Source organism: Danio rerio, chromosome 21, assembly GCF_052040795.2.
Source record: "Danio rerio strain M-AB ecotype USA chromosome 21, GRCz13ab, whole genome shotgun sequence".
NCBI classification, from domain to species: domain Eukaryota; kingdom Metazoa; phylum Chordata; class Actinopteri; order Cypriniformes; family Danionidae; genus Danio; species Danio rerio.
In genome coordinates, this window is record NC_141041.1 from 11,588,110 (window position 1) to 11,612,191 (window position 24,082).

Here is a 24,082-nt window from a genome sequence, read left to right on the forward strand (position 1 = left end):
AGCTGTTCTGTGAAACATTTCTTAAATCATCTAGTCTGATTACAGCTTATCAGAAAGCAAAATGCAGGATATACAGATTATATATTTATTTCCGAAGAGGCATAAGCTCTTTTAAATGTATCTTTTGTTAGTTTAACATGTATATTGTAAAATTTGCCACCTTTTTTAAATGAGGCAGCGAACATGTAGACTCCTGACTGCACTTCAGTTGAAATGATTGTAATTTATCGAGGAATATACTTATTTCAATTATTTCAATTTCAAGGGATCACTAATATGCAAATATTTTTTATTGGCCACAACATTTTCTTGTGAGATTACAATAACTTTATTTTCCCTTCCGTTTTATGTTCCCCTAAGCTTGCATTAAACATACTTTGAATATGGGACTCTTATTTTGAAAATGGGAGACACAGGGAGACTAAAGGAGCAGTTCTGTGAAAAATCTCTTAAATCATCTAATCTGTTTACAGCTTATCAGAAAGCAAAATGCAGGATATACAGATTACATATATATATATTATGCTTAATGTGTATATTGCAAAATTTGCCACATGTTTTCTAATGAGGTAATGACTCCTGACTTCATTTCAATTGAAATTATTGTAATTTAACAAGGAATGTACTCAATTTTAGTCATATCACACTATGTGTGTGTATGTGTATGTAAGAGCAGGCACTGACACAAGCTGCAGAGTGTCAGAGCAGAGCTCATTAATATTCATGACCATTCCAAATATGGTCAAACCTGAGCTTTTCATCCTCTGAAGATTACCTGTGGCTATAAACGAGCATATAAAACAGTATCTGGATAATTTTTTTTAAATACTTATACCACATTTTTACTATTTAGATATCAGGGTACAATTTTACATATTAAATCAATGCATTCTATGGCATCATTAAAGACCTGTTTAATAAAAGGTTCTTGAAGATGGTTTGTCTACTACATATGGCATCACTGTGAAGATCCACTTTTAGATCCTTTCATTTTGAGAGCAAACGTAAGGAATTCTGGTCAAAACACCTTATTCAGGAAACACGAGTTGGATGAATTACATGTAAAGCTATTGTTATGTAAATTCCTCCATTCAGAGCAGAGCAGCAATTTCAGCATGAATACATCCACAAACGATTTACACAGAAATAACAAGGAAAGCATCTTCTACTGCATATTCCACTATGAACTGCCACCCTCCTCTATTCTCATCAGAGGAAACACACAGAGGAAGTGAGAGACTGGTAGTAAAAGGAACGACAGACTGACACTGAAAACAAAAAGAAGGGATGCTTGTAATGGAGTGGCTGACAACAACCCAATACAATCAAACATCACGTCTGCTCCGCATCGACTTCTTGATTCACACTCCAGGTTTCATTAAAGCCCATTTAAACTCTGTTGGACTGTAGCACTGTGATACACACATAATATCACAGTTTTTAAAGTTTTTTTTAAACAAATATATGCAGCCATGGTAACTTCTGGTAAAAATGCAGCCTCAATTCTATGAACAATAGAGTACCTTTTTGTTTTCTATCCATCCATCTATCTGAAATATGATGTCAAACAGATGTGGAGGTTGTAAATGTGTTTTTTTTCTGGGTTCAACATGTGGTTCTGAATTGATAGATAGATAGACAGACGGACGGACGGACGGACGGACGGACGGACGGACGGACGGACGGACGGACAGACAGACAGACAGACAGACAGACAGACAGACAGACAGACAGACAGACAGACAGACAGACAGACAGACAGACAGACAGATAGATAGATAGATAGATAGATAGATAGATAGATAGATAGATAGATAGATAGATAAGATAGATAAGATAGATAGATAGATAGTCACAGTTTAAAATCACTGCCATTTTTATTCAACTATCAACTCCAAATGTGTTTGTAATTGTATGTAATATGTAATCTTGTATGATGAAAGGATATTTAATAAAGAAACAGATCCTATGTGCATGGACAGCCCAAAACAATCTACATTTCCTGTCAAGCCTTCGAACGTCACGTTTGCTCTGCGTCAGCCTCTCGATTGCCACTCCAGGTTTCATTAAAGCCCATTTGGACTCTGCACCATGTCACACTGCAACATCGTGATCCTTTCGCTAACTCACGCCACAGCTGCATTCGAGCGGATCAGGCTACTTCACTCAACATGGCGGTAAATCCACAGAGGCATATATATATATATATATATATATATATATATATATATATATATATATATATATATATATATATATATATATAGTGTGGGATACAGCACGCAGACCTGCTCATGGCCAGAGATAGCAAATCCCAGAATCACAGCGTGTGTCAGACGCACAATCCGAGGTCTGCAGTAAACTCACAATCCTTTCCTGACAATCAAAACGTGTCTCAGAGAAGCAGAGTCGGGGGAGGGGTAATGCTTTCTGAGTGTGGGAATAATGCGCAATAATGCACGCAACATGCAATATATATATAGGCATAAATATGCGAGTAGCACCTTGGTGTAATTTATTGTCTTGCTATAATAAACAGTGTGGTAGAGACAGGTCAGAGGGGGGGAAAAGAGGGGGCTGATGCACAACAGTCACTTCCCAGAATGCATCAGTGCAGCATGAGAGAGAGGAAATGGTGTGTATAATGTGGATGCTGTAAATAAGTGCTTGGTAAAGCCTCTGGCCGGGTTCAGCCAGTGTTTTTGGGGATTGCTGTTCATATAGTATTTTGCTGCATTATTTGGTCATTTTTAGGGTCAGAAAACATGTTATTTTCCTCAAGCATGCTTTAAATGAAGGCTTTCCATGCATCAAATGCAAGTACCAATCTGCTATTTAAAAAATATGAGACCTTGTAATTTGTATATCATTACTTTAACAATGCCTGAGTATACGATCAAAAAACAATATGATCACAAAAAGTGCTGTAAAAAGGAGTGTGTTTGTGATTGTATGCATAGTGAGATAATAATACTGTTATATAAGTTATAATATATAATAAAATCTAACGGGCGTGGCCAAACTTTCTCCTATGAAGGGCCAAAATCAAACTTGATTGAGGCTAGTAGGCTAGAGGTAAATATAGTTGTCATGGGGGATTTCCTCATTTATTTTATAATATTTAAAAAAAAAATAGAAAACATTGCTTTATATGTTGCTTTATATTATAATAAACTTTTTTTTAATTTTGTAATGAAATTGTTAAAGTAAAAACAAAAGCAATCTCATTTATAACAGAATGGAGATACAGTAAGTTTGGTCGTGGTTTGCTCGCCAATGTCTTCTGCAAAGTCCGCTATCCGTCGAGTAATGGTATTTACATTTAAAAAAATATGATTCATTTACAACATTTAATTGAAACACTTGCATTTTTTTGCATCTCAGCAATAAAACAAACAAACAATGTTATGTCAAATTAAACATGACGAAGGTCATACTCCCTAACCCTCTCGATCATTCTCACTCTCTACTCAGATGGGACGGAAGGCCAAATCAGAGGTTACAATAAGCCAACTTTGGCCTACAGGCCCTACTTTGGGCATCTCTGATATATGTTTTAAATGTAAAGAAACTCAAATTGAAAGAGTTTCAAATGCATTTTGCCATGGCTGTCCTCTTAAATAAAAGCTTTATGGTTTTAAAGCAAACAAAAAAGATATTTTTATGTATTAATAATAGTAAAATAATTGTTGAAATCAGATCATGGCCCAAAAAATATATATTTATGGCTAGTAAATGTTCTCACCATTAACAGGTGTGGTAAAATGTTAGTTTTAGAATGTGATATTAAGTAAAGTTTCACAAACTTATGCCGCAGTCACACTAGAGTTTGAGCTTGCGAATGGGTAAAGGGGCGGGATTAAACAAGATGTTTAGACATTTTAAAAAAGCGAGCGATTCTATTTTACATTTCTGTCCAGAAAATTCATGTTTTGATCATCGATTGGTTTCACACAGTCACGATTTCGCAGGTTAGAGTTTACCAAGCTTGATCTTTGCAACGCAGCAAAGTCTAGGGGGAGAAAAGTCCAGTGTGACCGTAGCTTAATTTCGAGAAGGGGATGTGATATGATTGAACACAGCCGTTCTCTCGTCTGTAATCATTAATAATCAGATCATTCCAAACTCACTATAAATAGCCCGACTAGCTTTACTCCCTCATCTTTGTTTTTTTTTAAAAATCCCTCCATCCACCCCATCTCCCCCTTTCCTCCTTTATCAGGAGGAGCTCTCGAGAACTATCTCGTATCCCTTTACATGCTAATTGACTAGGCGGGAGTCCTGGGCTCAAGCATCTCATGGAACTGCATGCAAAACCTGGTATTTATATCAAGCAATATCTAAGTGTGAACTCTTAAAACTATAAGATACTATCAATCCCAAACAATTAGTGTTTATATATAAATGACACCTTAAATTGTGAGGTATTTTGAGGAGAGGTGTGCTAGTAATATTATATGAACAGGCAGGGGACAAAAACAATGCCCATTATGAGAATTTGCCTCAAAAACCAACTTATACATACAAATCACTGCATGTTCAAGCTAATATTTCCACTACTGGCAAATATTATAACAATATTATGAAATGTAATTTAATGAAATGTAATATAATAAATGTAATATAATTTTTCAGCAATTTCAGCATGTTTGTCATATGCTCAGAAACTCATCGATGTATAATACAGGCACCTCTTTGGTTTTGGCTCTTTGGCTTTGGTTTTGGTTTGCAAGTAACCACCAAAACAAGCATGCTGAAAACCATCCCTTCGAAACAACACAGTTAAGCAATCACACAAAACTTGGCATCATGTTGGACCATTTTTTTTTTTTTTACCACAACATGCTTTATGCTTAGTTCATGGAGTTCTCTATCTTCACTGGCAGTCCTTGTCTTAGCTAATATAATGGTAGATGTGCAGCAGAAAACAAAAGTATTGAATTAACCATGATTACTGTCCGCCACATTAGTTTGTTTTCCTCCCCCTGAGAGGTACATCTGTATTTCAATTAAGTTGGATCAGAAAGTGTCGACTCTGCTCTCTACCTGTCCTGGCTTGGGCGTCTGCCAGCTGAACAGGAAGATGAACTGGCTTTAGGAGTTTAATGACACGCAGCGCACAAAAACAAAGACTGATCTCTTCTTTCTCCTTCAGAGCTGCCAAGTCTCCTAGAAGCACCTGAGGTTGGATCTTTTTTAACCTTCCATTGTCAAAAACAAAGGTGGATTTTTTATATTATAGACATTTTGGCTAATACCAAAAACTAATAACTCCTTATGTTTTGAAGCCAGATCAAGCAGGGGAAATAATCCATAATGGATAGATTTATAATGAATTTATTAAACAACAGCTGGTCATTTATTTTCTTATTAGGCTGATTCTAGCTATATTCCATGCATTTTGGAATATCATAAACACCAAGATGCACATATTTTGAAAATGTGCATAAAATACATGAGCTCAACTCAGTAGAATCTATTTTTATGTGATAAGAAAAAATGTAGATGAACTATAGTGCAAACACAATTACCGTATAAATTCCAGCATGTGCTTCAGAAAAATTCATGTGATTTATTTATAATTTTTTATGGCATGATGGGACTGAACAAACCACTGAGCTTTAAAAAAGGTTCTCGTGCCTCCAATCAGGGGCAGATTTAGTGATTTGGGAGCCCTCAGCAATTCCAGAATTCAGCCCAAAAGTGCTAAAGTGCCCCTTTTGTCCTTTAATTCATTTTTAATTGATTTATTTTGCTGTTTTTTTTTCGTATATCATCTCCTTTTTACATTTTGTCTTAATGCAAAATGATCCTAACAACATGTGAAGCATCTTGTAAAACTTTTTAAATAATTTGTTTTCTTAAAATGAATTCACAACTAAAAATGATGTATAAAGTATTTGGTTTTTAAAACTAAATCTTTACCTGATTTGACTGCTGAACTGCTTCATGATTGAGGGACACATTTGCGCAGATGTAAAGACCCTTAAACGATTTTTTTAGACCCTAATATTACAAAATATGATAGAAAATGATGTTATATATAATTTATCTGTATAATTATTACTTCTAGGTATTTATTTGGGGGTCCTCAGATATCCTGGGACCCTAAGCGGCAGCTTACCTTGCTTATTGGTTACAGATATGGCCTTTAGAAATGCCCGACTCAGGAAACAGAATGCCATGACTAACCACAGCTAGCCTGTTATCTCTGTGGAAGGTGGAGGTGTTTTGTTCATATTTGCTAAAATCTAGTACGATGCTGCACCTGGGATAATTGTGTTTATTGTTTTCTGATATAAGAAATTGTTTCATTTTAGACAGTATTGCCGACTCGCCACAGCCATAGCTCTTGTATTACATTTTTGACTGTAGGCCTACATACAATTTTTTTTTACAGAGCTCAGTTAAATGTTCTTTGATTAATAATCAAAAAATTTTTAAACCAAAACGAATGGAAAAATACAGGTTGTAATTTAATTTAATATATTTCAAATAAATAAATTAAATATAATTTAATAGCCTATATAGGCTAAATAAATTAAACCTATCTGCCCTGCCTCCAATAGCCACCACGAGTTGTAATTTTGACTTCTGAGGTGCGAGTAATTTATTTGATTTAAATGAAAAGGTTCACAGTGGCTTGTTGTACCATAGCAAATTTCATTTAGCTTTTTTTACATTTGCCACCAGTTTATCATAAAGTGATGATTTTGTTCTCATTCACAGATTGAATAGAAACGGGGCTTTATTCACAAAAGTTTCTTTTGCAATGTTCCAATTTTGCCCATAAGTCTGAATCGCATCTTTGGATGTAAACATGGCAAAAGATAACATTAAAAACAAGCTTTTATTGGCTGATATGCCAATATATAGTAAATCACTAATTTTAAACTGATTAGGATCATTTTTAAATGCACATAAACTATGGTGGAAACACATTTACCGTGAGTATGAGCATCAGAGAGTCATGTGATTTTGTTTTAAAATGGGCATGATGGAACTATATTAATAAACAAACCAGTAGACTGACCAAAGCATTGGACTAAGCACATTGTAAAACATCTGAAACGTTGTTTTGGTCATTCTAAAATGCTTTATACATATTCTATCATCAAAATAGTTTAGTATTACTACCCCCCAGAACTGTTTTAAGCGGCTGGGCTCCCAAAAAGCTTCTCTTACCCTCAAAAGCCACCGCGTGTTATGGCTGGGCGATATGGCCAAAAAATGCCTTAGCAATAGTCCATCATCAAAATAGTTTAGTATTATTACCTGTCTTGAGCTTCTGCGCTCCTAAAAAGCTTCCCCTCCAAAAGCCACAGCGCATTCATTGCGTTTCGTCTTCTGAGGCGCAAGTATTTTATTTTATTTTAAAAAGGCCCACAGTGGCTTCTTCAACCACAGCAAATTAAATTTTTCTTTTTGATATTTGGAAGCAGTTTATCATCAGATGGGATGAAGATGGTGCCTCATTGACAAGAGTTTGCGCATCACTATTTTTAAACAATCAGAAAGTTCAACTGATCATAAACATTCAGCATGGAACCATCAGTGCTTATTTAAAAACGTAACCTCATATAACAGTATCATACAAATTCAATCTCTTTTTATTATGAAACAAATCTATAGCAGCGAGAAAGGGCTGTCGGAGTTTAGTTAACTGTCATAACATAAGCTGCAATTTGCTGTACAATTGGCTAGGGATAATAGCAGGTGGGAAGCAGAAGCATGCAGTGTTTTTTCTGACGAAAGTGACCTTAAAGTGCAACATCGCTCTTGAGAAACCGGCCAGTTGGGGAGGGCTTGCAAACAGCATGATTAATGCTTCAAATTTTAGCTTGGGGTGTCTCAGACAGAGGTGGGAGTGAAGTGCTGTAGCCTGAAAACCGAGGCAGTTAATAGTTTTGCTCAGCTGCTCTTGCAATGCTGAAGAGCTCGGTTCCTCTTTCCCGCTCTCACACCCCCAATGCAGCTCTTGAGGTGTCGCTGAGGGCTAAGCGAAATATATGCCTACCTTAACCCCCGAAATAAGCCTCTTCACCTCTAAAGAGTGTGCGTCAGAGGGTTGTGTGCTGCAGAATAACACCTGAGCTCAAAGCACCTTGGGTCGATTAGGCCTAACACATACGCGCACACACCAAAACGCGCAAAATGTCAACTAGCATCTCATATTGGAAGCTAGCAAATCCAAGACGTGTTACTAAAGGCCATCTGCGTCAGAGTTTGTTCACTCACACACACACACACGCACACACACATATACACACGCTGTCCCCTCACCTCCTCCCACTGGTGGATGTATCTGATGAGGCGTGAAAGCCTGAGAAGACGGAGCAAGCTGAGGATTTTGGTGAAGCGTACGATGCGCAGCGCTCGGGCCGTCTTGTAGACCTCTGAGTCGAAGCCTTTCTCCACTATTAGAAAGATATAATCCACCGGGATGGAGGACAGGAAGTCTACCACGAACCAACTTTTCAGGTAGTTCATCTTAATGACCTTTGGGTCCAGGATGATCTCCGAGCTTTCCTCGTTGACAATTCCCGTTCGGAAGTTCATGACCAGGTCCACCAGGAAGATGGTGTCCGACGCCACGTTGAAGACGAGCCAGCTGGTGGTGGTTTGCTCGGAAAAGAAGGTAATTCCCACAGGAATGATAATTAGATTCCCCATCATCATGATGAGCATTATCAAGTCCCAGTAGAACCTGCAGGGGGAGACAAAACATGATCAGTTTAGATCAATCAAAGGCATTTTCAGAATTGATGAAAGCAAATTTCTCGTTGAATTCAGTTCATAGGTCCAAATTGAAACTAGCATTCAAGGTTGCTGTAAAAATGCATGCCAGGTCAGTAGGTGGCGACAACTAGCAAAAATAAAGCAATATTTACCAAAACAACTGTTTGAGACCGTAATCCAATGGTCTTCAACCACCAGGCCATGGACTGGTACCGGTTCGTGGATCAATTGCTACCGGGCCGCACAAGAAATCATAAATTTTTTCTGTCATGTTTATTATTTAAATCTGAATGATCTTTTATTTTGAAAAATCTTTCATTTTAAAAAATGACCGTATTCTCTTGCTTACATTTCGATCACTTGAGCGCCCAAATTTAACCCACAAGCAGCAAAATGAGAAAGAAACAGATGTCTTTGGAAAGTTTCTTTGTGAAGGGGAAAAGCCTAGTAAAGGACCCACGAACTGCCAAGGAATTGATCTGCAACCCATTTGTCAACAAATCAGGTGAATCCACTATATCTGTGCATGAAGATCAACTGCTGGAGATCACAAATGAAGCTAGCCTTTTAGGGGATGTTCACATATCACTTCTTTCATTCTCGCAAGTTCATTATTTCCAATAGAGGTGTGCGGCTTACGTGCGCAAGCGGCGTGAAAATCAGCCTTAACATACTTGCCCCTTCCAAACACACCCAGCTGAATAAATGCCGCAATCACGTGACAAGAACTTAACATTCAACTTGTATGAAATTTCGGTAGACAAATTATTTTTAGACAAACAGAACACCCAAACACTGCAGTGCTTTGTAATTTTCTACATAAATAAACCCTTTATCAGAGTTACAGCTTGTCATCCTTTGAGAAACGGTTGATCCTTGCAACCTACAACCCCCCCGAAACCTCTGTTCTACGGTAAAACTGTCAAGCATGGACCGATCTGTGGTGATAAAAAATTTGAGGACCACTAAAGTAATCCATGCTTTTGTGACCACTCGGTTAGATTACTGTAATGCACTGTATGTGGGGAGTATGTAGCAGGTCAGCTATTGCCCAGTTACAAATGGTGCAAAATGCTGCAGCACACCTCTTAACTGGTACTCACTAATATGACCACATTTCCCACATGTTAGCTTCGCTTCAATGATTGCCAGAGTTTTAGAATACAGTTTAAGATTATTTCATTTGTTTTTACATCTCTAAATGGTCTTGCCCCGCTTTATATCTCTAAGCTGATACACCCCTATAAGCCTACTCGTTCTCTCAGGTCGGGTGCTTCTCCTGATTGTGCCAAAAACAAAGTGCATGCTTTTGCTGTGGTAGGTCCTAGACCTTAGAATGATTAGCTGCTAACAATAGACAGGCCTACTCTGTGCTCTAATTTAAATCCGCTATTAAAACTCTTTTTTTCATTGGCATTTTATATTTATAACTGGTTATTTTAAAATCATATGCCTTTTTAGGTATTTTAGCTATATTTTATCTTGTATCTTATGTATTTTAGATACTTTTATGCTTATTTTGTTGTATATTGACTGAAGCAATAAAAAATAGAGGGTCCATTAAATGGCATAACATAATTTTGTCCCATAAAGTCTCTAATATCAATGCACTTTTAGATTCCCATTGTTGCACATTTCTGCTGTGTGATTGGCTCTTAGGTCAATATAGAGTAAAACAGTCAAGAGCTTATCATTGTTATTGACATAAATTTTATCACGATTTGATATAATATCGTTTATCGGCCCAGACCTGCTACCCATCTTATTCTGAAAACTTACATCCAAAACACAAAATTTACTGATCTTTTCACCAGATACGTATGACTGGAATTTTCGATCAAACCATTTCCATTACTCGAGCCATCAAAGGTGAACAGATACACTGACTTTTAAATCCCTTAAAAGCACACTCACACTTTCATCCCCATCTTGATTCTGCTCCTGATAGCAGAAAAACGCTAGCCCTTTTCAGCAAGAAGAAGATGATGTAGCAGGACTGGCAAGATTAAATTCCTGCTCTTTTCTGCTGGAATGCCCTCGTATATCTGTGATGTGTTTTTCTGGCCCCTGTCTAACAGACTTCCTTCAGCGATCAGTACAGCTCGCGCCTGCAGACCGCTCATGATGCACTACAGCTCATTTCCCTGTCGCTTTTGATATCAGCGCCAACACGTCGTGCTGGATTGCCGCCCTGTGACAGTGCAGCGCTTCTCTCTCTGGATGAGGAGGCAAAGAGCCACAGGACTCCAAATCAAAGAGGGAGACCGCCACATAAGAGGCTTTCCCTTACTTATGTGACAGTTGTGTGTTTACAAGCATCTGTGTGCGACGTTGAGCTTTGCCTGTACAGTGTGGAGCAAGCTAATTAAAGGTACAGGCTGTAATTGCTGAGCCAGCAGCACTTGAACCCTCAGGAATTAGCTTGTGTTTTGAAAACATGTGAATGGAGCCTCCATTGGGGTGAATGGAATCAGGGCAGGCGTTTTGGAGGTGTTTGTTGATGCAGTACCGATAGCTGCCTGCTGGGCTCTCCAGTTACACTACATGCCTCTTATTAACCAGCTAGATGAATACAATAGTGCAACGCATGCTAGCCTTTTACAGAAATAGTCTGCTTGGAGAAACCTGATAGTAAATGTCTTCCTCTGGTACACATGTGGGATTGTTTGTGAATTGTTTCTTTGAGGTGTTTGTTGATGCAATACCGCTATAGCTGCCTGCTGGCCTCTGCAGTTACACTACATGGCTCTTATTAACCAGCTGGGTGAATACAATGGAGCATCGGCATGCTAGCTTTTTTTACAGAAACAGTCTGCTTGGAGAAACCTGATAGTAAATGTCTTCCTCTGGTACATGTTTGGGATCGTTTGTGAATTGTTTCTTAGAGAGTTTGAACTAGGATTACCACTTTTAATACAAAAAAAATAAGGGACTCATACTGCAGCTGGGGCCACATCCCCAATCACAGGCCCAATAGCATGTTAGTGGTGGTAAATCACAACTTAAAAATATGTTTTCAGGAAAGTATGAACACTTGGACATTAGAATAAATTAAAAAGTCTTTTATTGAAATCAGTGTAAACAGATGCAGTCTGTCTTTCTCTTTTACAACTCTGCAGCACTGATATAGCTGATGTTATGTTTAATAATGTGGTACACCTGAGTTAACTCAGCTGCTGTAACCTAACGTAGAGAAGAAAATACTAATAAACCTAATTTTATAGGGTTTTGGGAATTGATAACAGATTTTGGCTAAAATACTTGTCATTATTTGCAGTAACACCTATCCAAACACGGAAACAGCACATAGGCCTACATAAACCAGCTACAAACATTAGCTAGTTAAGTTTTCATATAGCATATTTCTAATTTAAAAATATAGAAAGTTGCAATTTAATTGTTTATTTTCTTTACATGTAATGTTTCATGCAATAAATTAATGCTTATGTGCCTGACTTAACCTTAACAAACAAATCATAATATTGCATTAAAATATGATCCTCTTACATTGTATTTACAGAATTTCTACAAATTGCTATTTGTGACCCAGTGTGTGAAAACCAGGCCGAATCTAATTCTGAGATAAAGTTTGATTGTAGCCATTAATTTCACTGTGTTTTCAGTTGTTGACATTTTACTTAGTAACTATTAAATACATATGTTTTTATTATTTTCAGAGACTTCTTTATTTCATGTAGAAAACAGTAAATTACAAAAAAAGAAGAAAAAAAAAACATGACTCCAGCTAGATTTTCACAGACTGGGTCACTGTCATTACCATGTCTGCTTCGGAAGAGACTTGGGGTACGAAGAACTGTCTGACTGTGCTTTGATTTTTGTGAGCTCTAACATTGCGGGAATGCTGCTCTCCGCAGGCATGTTGTCGCACAACAGACCCGCATGAGCTACAGAGAATGCTCTCCGACAAATCAAGCAGTTGGCTTGATAACAATTTCTAACACTCTGCAGCCAGGTATCTGTTTCCTCCCATTCTTTGCGGTACTTTTGCAGTCGCTTGCGTTTAAACCCTAAGACGCTGGAGAAGCATCTGCCATTACTCTCTGTCAAGACTTGACAGACTCTGCTTAAAAGACCCGCCCTCCTCTGGACAAAGACCAATCAAACTAACGTTGACATCAAGTATTACCCAGTCAAAAGTAGGAATTGAGGCATCTTCATAAAATGCGTGTGCATGAAAAGCTACTTTAAAAAAATTATAAAAAATACAGGTCAGAACCCGCCCGTATTGATTCAAAACACGCAATTTCATTCTCAAATGATTCCGTATTTTAAGGGACGGGTGGCAACCCGAGTTTGAACAAGCAGGAGGATATAGGCTAGGCTAAATTAGCTATGCACCAACTGTTAGGATAACTGGAAAACATTTGGCATCCATTCTTTAATATGTTCACATTTTGGCATTAACTCTTCAGTATGTTAGGGTAATAAATGGCCACTTTAATAATGGATATTGTACAGAATTATATTTATACTCTTAGTGAATGCCAATGAATTTTTGTGTGGCTATACCAAGTTCTTATACATACACTATCATTCAAAAGGCAATTTTTTTTACTAATACTTTTACTAATACTATTCCAGAGAGCCCTCCGGGCACTGTGTAGATAGAATTCGGTAGCCTGACTAAAAAAATGATAGCCCTGGGACTTCGGGCTACCAGATTTTGCGAGCCCTGCGTTTACTAAGCAAGAATACAATCATACACATACAGCACTGTGCAAAAGTCTTAGGCTACTAGTATTTTGACCAAAGAAGATTTCAAGTCAGTTATTTTTTATATTTTCCCGTAGCATGTCAGTTATCAATTTATCATTTCCAGTGGTTAGCACTGTCGCCTCACAGCAAGAAAGTCGCTGGTTCGAGTACTGGCTGGGTCAGTTGTGGAGTTTGCTTGTTCTCCCCATGTTGGCGTGGATTTCCTGCTGGTGCTAGTTTCCCCCACAGTCCAAAGACATGTGCTATAGGAGAATTGAATAAACAATACAAGAATATTTCACAATATTACAGTACATTTTATACAATGAATGCAAAAGTGGTGAGCAAACAAGGTTAAGTTTAAACTAAAATCCTCCCATCTGCAAACCACTGAACGGTACTGAAATTATCTAAATTTTAAGTACTTTATATTCGTATTATGACTTATGAGCATTTATTGGTTAAACAGTAATAGTTTTCTAATGTTGTCATTTTCTAATGTTCTGCAGTCTTGATATTTCCTTCATTCAGTCTCTTCTTTGCCGCAGCACTAAACTGGTGAGAGATTTTCTGTTGCTTGGCAGAAGCAGAAGCAGCAGCTCGAGCAGCGAGAAGAATCGCATTATGATTTCAAACATTCAGTGTTACGTAACAAGACACTCTGTGTTAAACAGACATGCAAAGAGTTGAAGGATAGCATTTCTATTGGCTGCTTATTTAATTCATTTCAAGAGAGCATATTCACACTTCATCAAAAATATAAAGAATTTGTGCATATTTAACAAAACTTATACATATTTTGGCTAGCTTTTGTCAATATTACAAACAATTATATTATTATTTTTAGTATTGTCCCTTGAATCTTCATGCCAATGTCCTCTTACTGTACCTATAATGCTTTTAAAGTCAAATTGAGTACATTTCATAATCACATATTGGAAATTTATATGTAAATCAAAAGCTTTCGATAACAACAATATATAATTTCTAAAAAATATATGAAACAAAGAAACTGCTTTGTGTATATTTCACAAGTTATACATATTTTTGGCAGTATTTTTGTAATTATAGCATTTACTTACTTTTATTATTTTTAGCATTTTGAAATTAGAAGAAGATGATAGTAAAAACATGAGTCAGCCTCCATTTTCACGTCGTGCAGAGACCAGAGATGTCCCTGAAATGGCTACAGACTGCAATGCATATAAAAAGTCCAGCCGCAGATGAATGTTTTGCTTCTAGATGTCTATTTAGCACAGGTTAAAGACTTCCATTGTTGTTTGTAAGTGTGAATCTCGTGTTTGACAACACACAAGTGAAGTAATTAGGGAACGCCGCTATGTTGGTGGTATTACTCATGCAACCTAATGTTCAGAAATCTTCCTCAGCATTAAGTGAAAAATAGACGGTTTTAATGTCTGTGGTTGCAGCCGTGAGTCAGCTCTCTGATAGCAGTCCAGCAGACAATAGGAAAGTGTTTTACTGTATGCAACACTGAAAAATATGAAGTCAGCATTAAACATTATGTACAGTTGAAGTCAGAATTATTAGCCCCCCTTTGAAATCTTTTTCTTTTTTAAATATTTCCCAAATGATGTTTAACAGAGCAAAACATTTTCACAGTATGTCTGATAATTTTTTTTTCTTCTGAAGAAAGTCTTATTTGTTTTATTTCAGCTAGAATAAAATCATTTTAAATAAAAAAATAAAAAAAAAAACATTTTAAGGGCAAAATTATTAGCCCCTTTAAGCTAACTTTTTGTTTCGACAGTCTACAGAACAAACCATCATTATACAATAACTTGCCTAATTACCCTAACCTGCCTGGTTAACCTAATTAACCTAGTTAAGCCTTTAAATGTCACTTTAAGCTGTATAGAAGTGTCTTGAAAAATATTTAGTCTAATATTATTTACTGTCATTATGGCAAAGATAAAAGAAATCAGTTATTAGAAATTAGTTATTAAAACTGTTATGTTTAGAAATGCGTTGAAAAAATCGTCTCTCTGTTAAACAGAAATGGGGGGGGGTACAGGGGGCTAATAATTCAGGGGGGCTAATAAATCTAACTTTAACTGTATCTCATATACGCATTGTCATGGTCGAATAATAAAAATACGAGTAATTCAAATGCAGAACTCCGCACAATTCCCTGCGTGTGTTTGCTGGACAGTCTTTTACTGACCCTGAAGTTACAGAAGCCCCTATTTCAGTGCTGTGGAGAAAATTAAAGTAAACAATATTTGTGGATCCAGACACAAGCGTGTCTGCAGAGAGAATTTTCTCCACTGCCTCTGTCATGGATCAGCTGTGATCGCTGCATTCGTTTATCAGTGTCACTTATCGGTAAACAGCGCCATAGCGTTAGAGCCAATCGTAGTCTTTTCTGTTGATATATATATATATATATATATATATATATATATATATATATATATATATATATATATATATATATATATATATGTATTTTTTTTTTTTTTTTTTTGAGCAGGCAAAATTAAAGGTACAGTATATGTATCTGATTGCTTGTATTAAAGGACAACAGTGTATTAAAAATACATTCATTCATATCTTTTCGGCTTAGTCCCTTTTTTAATCCAAAGTCGCCACAGTGAAATGAACCGCAAACCTATCCAGCATACGTATGTTTTAATTAGCGGATGCCCTTCCAGCTGCAACCCATCTCTGGGAAACATCCATACACACTCATACACTACCGACAATTTAGCCTACCCAATTCACCTGTACCGCATGTTTTTGGACTGTGGGGGCAACCGAAGCACCCAGAGGAAACCCACGTGCACACAGGGAGAACATGCTAACTTTACACAGAAACGCCAACTGATCAAGCCGAGGCTCGAACCAGCGACCTTCTTGCTGTGAGGCGACAGCACTACCTACTGCGCCACCGCATTATTAAAAATACAGATAAAATGTATTTAAAATTATACATTTTAATACAAGAATTGTTGTGCTGTGAAGTAAAATATAAAATTTTGTATGTAAAGCATTGTCAGTGCACCGTGATGCACCGAGATATCGAATTGAACCGAATCTATGGCATGATAATCGTAACCGAACCGAGAAACCAGTGTTGGTTTACACCTCTATTGTTTTGTGTATATAAAATGTATATAAATAAAGTATCTGGCACCTTTTGCAATTTATCTGAAAGATAGTATTAAAATATTGATAATATATAATATATTAAACTGTAATAATTACAAAAACAAGCAAAAATAAAAATTAATTAGCAAAAACTGCATTTTCTATTCACACAGTATACACACACACACACACACACAAAACAAATGCTGGGATTTGCTATAACCCAACATTGGCTGAAATGGGGACAAACCTAACCTATTGGGTAAAAAAAAGTATAATATAACTTGAATTGAAAAAATAATAATAATAATCCAATGGTTGGGTTTATGCATATAAGACCCAACACTTGGATACAACAACCAAGCATGTTGTATATAGTGTATTTGTCTTTCCTTGGAACTAATTAAATAAGCAGTCAATCCAAATACTGTTCTTCCTTCTAAGCAAATAAATAAATCAAAATAACAATGTTTATGTTTGTAATGATTAACATTTGGAAGATATATGATCACACACACGTTAAAAACGTTACTGTTACCATCAGTTCAAATATGGAGAAGCCCAACTGTACACAAATGTAAATTCCTGAATGTAAATTAAAGGAAAATAATTTCTTTTCTTTTTTCCCCCTAGAGATGGACTGTGAGTTTGACCATTTTTTAATCCACCAAGTCAATTTTAAGGTCTGGCAGGAGTACTTTTAGCTTAGCTTAGCATAGATAATTGAATCACATTAGACAATTAGCGTTTAATTTAAAAATTACCAAACAGTTTTGATAATTTTTCTTATTTAAAGTTGGATATTTCTGTAGTTACTCCTTGTACTAAAGCCGGCGGAAAATAAAATGCTTATTTTCTCTAGGCCGATATGGCTAGGAACTATTCAATACTCTCATTTAGGTGTAATAATCAAATAACTGTGCTGCCTTACCATGGCTGCAGCCAGTGCTATTGTATTACGCAGCCTAGAAATAGTTTCCAGTAATGACTATCACATGCAAGTGGTCACATTGGATATATTGACCAAAGTTATCAGATAATCAGGCGTTGTGTAATATCATCGTGCCATGGTACAGAGGGAAATGCTAACGGTCTAATCTGATTCAATGATGTATGCTAAGCTACGTTAAAAGTGCTCCTGCCAGATCCGGATTGGCTAAATTGATTAAAAAATGGCAAAACTTAAGTGTTTAACTATAAGGCGACTAGAGGTGGAATGTTCCTTTAACCCAACATTCGTCAGTATTTGACCCAATGTTTGATTGTGACAACCCAGTATTTTTTTTCTGAGTGCACTTTTAAACATTAAAACTAATATTAACATTTTTACTCAGACCCACACCTAAAAATAAAACTAATATCCAGAGAATTTCACTTTTTTTCCATAGCTCTACACACACATACACATACGCACACACAAACACATAGCTGTAATTGCATTCGTGCTGCTTCTATGTCTACTACAGTAAAGCCAGTGGTACATTGAGGGGCGCCGCTCTGGCCTACAGAACCACACAAAATGTCCTGGCCACTGATAACAGCACACATCCATGAACTAAAATAGATGCTTTCAAGAATCCTATCTCATGCTAAAAACCCCCGGCTGGAGCCTGCGATGTTGCCCGTGCACTTGGCTGTAATGGATCTGAGCGAATGAGAAAAAGCTCTCGGCCTTGCTTTATAAATATCCACCGATCCGGGATCAAATAATTGTCTGTCATCTTCGGTTATTTATACTTTCGGGAGCTAGAAAAGAATGCAAGAATGTCATTTTTCCTCAAGCCTTTGGTTGCAGTGCAGGCAAGGATTGTGGATGAATGGTGTGTTCAGGAATTGTGCGCTGTATATTGAGAGGGATTTGACAAGACGTTAGCTTTTGTAACTGTAGCGAATGACAGACATTGTAAGAGGTGGGATGCTTGCCATTTGACCATCTGTCTCGGTGGTGGACACTAAAGATGAGCATTGAGGACATGACCTGTAGATGCTCGAATGTGCTTTTCTGTCTCTCTGCAGCTGCTAAAGAGGTTCTGTATGGGAATAATGTATGCAAAATGGAAATTCATGCGTAATTATTGGTCAAGTACATTTTCAGAATTCTTTTAGCATATGTACTGATTCCAAACCACATTAACAATCCTAATACATACTATTAACTAAGTACATAATTTTTAATAGGTGATGTATAATTTTTATAAGGACTTATTATCTATCTATCTATCTATCTATCTATCTATCTATCTATCTATCTATCTATCTATCTATCTATCTATCTATCTATCTATCTATCTATCTATCTATCTATCTATCTATCTATCTGTGTATCTATCTATCTATTAGGGCGCAATATATCAACATATGTGTCCGCAATAGTCACATCACAGGACACGAAATGTCAAATTGGTATTATAGTTGATTAACAATTGAGAATATCTGAGATTTGTGGATTCATGGCAACGTATTATCATAACGGAGTAAAACTTCATCATTTGCATGTTTTTAGGACATTTCAAGAAAGTGTAAAGCATTTGGGTACAATAAGGTAAAACATTTGTAAGTTTAATAAAGAAACAATTTATGGAAAATGCAGTTTCTTTTGAATTACATTATTAAATTTCTGTTCCTGAATACGGTTTGACTCTTTGGAAAACCATAAAGCACTGTTTGTTTAACTTTTTTCTTTGCTCTATTGTAGTTATTGTTGACATTTTATTTTATTTTTATACATGATTTACACCTTACAAAATCAACCCAAACAATCAGATTTTTTTTCTTCACAATTATAGCAATTCAAGCCATCTGGTGAAATTGTTTTCATATCGCAATTTACATCGCAGCAAGAACAAAGCATACAATTTTTACAGTTTGCGTTTAATATTGTTTAGTCTCATCTTAAGGATCTAAAATTGGTTTTAAATGTAGACAAATCTAAATGAATGACATTCACAAATTGTCTCACCCTTGTGCAGAACCGATCATTAATAACCATTGTCCAAGGTGAACAAATAAATTTAGTGTCCAGCTAGAAATATTTAGGATTTTTACTTGATCAGGAGCTTTCCTTCAAAGAACACGTAGCAAATTTGGTTAGAAAATTGAAAGTTAAGCTTAGGTTTTACTATTGAAATGCATCTTGCTTATCTCTTAAAGCTCGTAAACATTTGGTGTCTGCAACATGTTTACCATTGATTGACTTTGGTGATGTTGTATATATGAATCCTTCAACTAAATGTCTTCAGCCTTTAAACTCTGTTTATCACAGTGTTCTAAGATTGTTACAGACTGTTATAGACTAACTCGCCATTGTGAACTGTCTGCCAAAGCTGAGTGGCCTTCTCTGAATGTAAAAAGGTACATCTACTAGATGACTGGTCTACAAGGCTCTTCTGGCTCTGGTGCCTTTATACCTAAGTTCCCTTCTTCATACAGTAAGTCAAAAAGCCAGTATGTCCTACGTTCAAGTGAATCTTATCACTTGACTGTTTCCTGGGTTTGAACTAAAATAGGGAAGTGAGCCTTTAGTCATTCCACCCCCTCATCCTGGAATACTCTTCAGTCTGAACTAAAAATGTCTGAGCTCATCCCCATTACATCTTTTCGCTCTTTATTTTTTAACAAACAACAACAGTCTATTTCTCAACGTATGTGTTTTTAATATATTGTAATGTGGTATAGCTGAACAACTAAACTGTATTTTTATATTAGCTTAATTTTTCTGTGTATTATCAATATTATTATTAGTTTTTCATAAGTCATGTGTTGCGGACCTCTTGGCCAGGTCACCCTTGTAAATGAGATCTAAATCTCAATGAGTTTTTAATCTGGTTAAATAAAGAAACATAATAATCGCAATGTCAGATTTTTCCAATATCTTGCAGCCAATATATACACATTCTTAATTTATCTGGATTTAATGGATTTTGTAGGTGTGAAATTGTTAGTATGTTTCACAAACAAATAAAAACTTTTTTTTTTTACTTTTTTTTTTTCATTTTACTTTGTTTTATTAATGTCATGTGTTTTGTAAAGTGATTGCAAATTATTTTAGTTCATCAGCCAACATGCAGAAAGGGCAGTAAAAAAGAAAAATAGGAATTTCTATATTATTTATTTATTTATTTATGCTTGATTGCTTCAGTTTAGGAAATTTGTCATTGCTTTTGTCATTTAATTTTTAACCATTTAAAAACTAACTCTAATTTAGTTTTATTGCTGTTTTAGTCATTTTACTTCTTGAAATTATTTTAGTTCAGCTAGTAGGCAAGAAGTATCAGCCAAACGAATAGAAAAAAAAACACAGCTTAATTATTTTATTTTAGTTTTATTTTACAGTTTAAAATGTTATATGTAGTTGAGAACAGGACCCTTAAGCACTTATTCTGTTTTGCACACATTACATAATAAAACAACCCAGGCCCATTCTGAAAACGTACCGATATATATATTTCTGAAGAGCGCCCAATACGTCCCAGGAGCTTTTTTTCTTTGCAGTTTTTGTTTTCGCAAATCTAGCAGAGACCGCTATGTATGCTATGTATGCTATGTATGCTTTTTCACATCTCAAATTTCTTTCGTGAGTGCCATTTGTGCCTGCTCTCCTCACGTAAATCACAGAGACCGCTGTCGACTAATTGACTGACCCACGCTCCTCTTTCCCTAAACCCAACCAATAGTGTTTTCAAAAGCACCGATTGACCAGCTCCCACCCCCTTATCTAAACCCAACCAACAATTTTCAAAAGCAATCCAGAAAAACAACAGCCTTTCTTCAAAATTTTACAACATCTTCAGATGTTACCACATTCTCACCCTGTTATTTACTAGTTTATTAAATTTTTTGGCTTCTGTTTTTGTCTTTTCTGCTTCATGGAACCATTCTTCGCCGGATTCGAACCTACTCGCTGTGGTCAACTACTCTCTGCATCTCAAGTCTGCTGACATACATCGCAAGCTACTGGACAAACTGGAGGTATTCGGTTAGCTCGTAAGCACGAAAAGAAATGGCATCATACTGCCCCGTAGAATTCATTTTAAAGACGAAATACTGCCATACATACTTCTGGCTACCTTATTCGAGATCTCCGGAAATATATATATATATATATATATATATATATATATATATATATATATATATATATATATATATATATATATATATATATATATATATATGGCTACATTTTCAGAAAGAGCCTATGTTGCAACTAAACCAAAAAAAATCAATCAAGATCAATTTAACACGAGTAATTATGTAAACAGTGAATATTTTGATTTTTGGTTTATGAGTGCTCTTAACCTGCTGTGGCCTGTTTGCAGATTTAGACTGCATTCATAAACCAGGGTTTCTTCAGCATTATGTCTGAGGGAGAGGAGAAGAAAAAAAAAACAGTCTCGGGCTATTTAAGGAATACCAAGAGGCATAAATTTAGAAAAAAAAAGTGAGACATGCTCTCACAAAGACCTTCATTAGACTTTGGGCCATGTCTTTGAGACAAGCCTCTGAAAAGCAACAGCAAAAAGCATCAATAATGCAAGACAAACTTGTGTGCCCCTAAAAATAGAGGTTAATCTGGGTTTAGAAATCAGAGGCCGTTTGATAGGGAAAAAGGAATCTGCTCGCATACAAATCCAGCTTTTCCACAACCTGTGTGATTAATTCATAAGCCAGAGATTTGACCCGAGCTCGTTCGTTACCTAATAAATCCTGCCACTAAAAATGCAGAAGTCAAATGGTGAAGGAATTCTGGGAAGGTGATGTTTGGTGTTTATTTTCCTGCATTGACTAGTCTGGACAAATAAGGGAAAGCAGGAGACTGGTGACATGCAATATGGAGGAGTGATAAAAGAGACACACAACAGAGTCACGCGTGACAAAAGCCGATGACAAAAGGGGCTCAGGCCACATCAAGTCAAGCATGAGTCCTTTCTGAAAATGATGAATAATGAATCTTACTAACCTCCCATTAATTTTTAAAGAACCACATTGAGGTATTGAGTTTCCTTGATGCTTTCAGAACCAAAACAGCACATGTGAATGTGGTCGTCGTTCGCGTTACTGTTTCCAATGTGATAGCTGTGACGTCATTTACTAGTTTGCAACATTAGTGCAACACACTGCAGGTTATTAACAGATAGTTAGATAGATGGATGGATGGATGGATGGATGGATGGATGGATGGATGGATGGATGGATGGATGGATGGATGAATGGATGGGTGGTTGGCATACCAGTCAACTCTCTCGTTTTTCCCGGGATTCTCCTGTATTTTAAAGTTCTATCCCGCTATCATCCCGTAAAGGACTTTTCCTGTATTTCTCCCGAATTTTCAGTCTTTTTCTGAACAGCTGAGCCTCCCTATATGCACCCATACCGCCAAACCACCAGGGGTCGCCCCTTGTTCTTAAACGTGAGTCTGTTCTGTGATTTTGCTTTGTTTAGGAATGAAAAATGGCGCAATTCCCTTTCCTTTGTATTACAGGTGCCGTCGCCCATCCTATACAATCCTCAAAACAGTCATATAATGGTGTATGACTGTCAGCTGATGTGCTCCATAGTGATAAACAGATGCTTTTTCACAAACGGATTCTGTACACGGGATTTGAAGAGGAGAGAAAGTCTGGCTTTTGGATGTGTGTTTTAACAGACATACAAGCATAATTACTAATAATAACGTATAAAGATGTAAATCTTGGTGTTTTTTTTTTTTTTCGTCTTAAATGAGCATAAAAAGTTAGGAAAGCAGTCGAATGCCTTCATAACGTTAGATGTTGCATTTTTAAAGTGACACCTCTTATTTAATGTAATAAAAAAAATCTTACTAAATGAGAGATTCATTCGTTGCTCTTTAATCAAAATGTGTAAGTTATACAGTGGAGAAACGGCTAATGAGATTGATAGCTTGATTCTATTTCATTATAATAGCTATTAATTTTAATTAGCTGAACTGTTTGCTAATGTATTTGCTGCTAATGTATATATTTATATTTTTTGTTAATAAGTCATATAAATCATAGTTAATGGTTTACTAACAGTGAGAACTAAAATAAAGTGTCAATTAAATATTAGAATGAAAATAAAATCTTCACAATACAGATATAAATAAAACTGACGTTTGCTGTATGCAAGTGCAGCTAAAATAGAGATTTATGGCTCAATGCAGGAAAAAAAACACTCATTTTGATGAAGTTATGTTTAAAAATATGCTAAAAAAAAAAAAGAAGCTGCAGACACAAATCAATGGTGTTTTAAAAGAAACATTTAAAACTGTATTTTGGATGTTTTATTTTTATAGCTTTTTTGCCTGCAACATCTCGCATTTAACTGCTGTATAAGAAAACACAGAAACAAAAGAGCATTTCCCTGTGTGGGAGAGAAAGCAAAAGTTGTAAATGAGCAGACAATAGCGAAGACTGCCAAGTGTGTAGCCGGTATTACACGGTTCAGGCGTTCGTCCATTAAAAGTAATAACAAATGTCACCCTCATATTTTTCTCTCTTTTTTTTTTCTTTCCATG

General features: G+C 36.2%; 1 protein-coding gene and 1 long non-coding RNA gene across 5 annotated transcripts in view; one reads left to right on the plus strand and one right to left on the minus strand.

Annotated features, from left to right (window-relative positions):
* The window catches only part of LOC141379990 (uncharacterized), a 225,950-nt gene that overhangs the window by 175,444 nt on the left and 26,424 nt on the right, over positions 1–24,082 (plus strand). The window lies entirely within an intron of this gene.
* The window catches only part of hcn1 (hyperpolarization activated cyclic nucleotide-gated potassium channel 1), a 200,515-nt gene that overhangs the window by 169,044 nt on the left and 7,389 nt on the right, over positions 1–24,082 (minus strand). For all 3 annotated transcript variants that reach the window (XM_087300883.1, XM_087300881.1, XM_087300882.1), the window contains exon 2: positions 8,284–8,707. In XM_087300883.1, the coding sequence (XP_087157009.1) occupies positions 8,284–8,707 (424 nt within the window). The remainder of the gene's footprint in view (positions 1–8,283; positions 8,708–24,082) is intronic.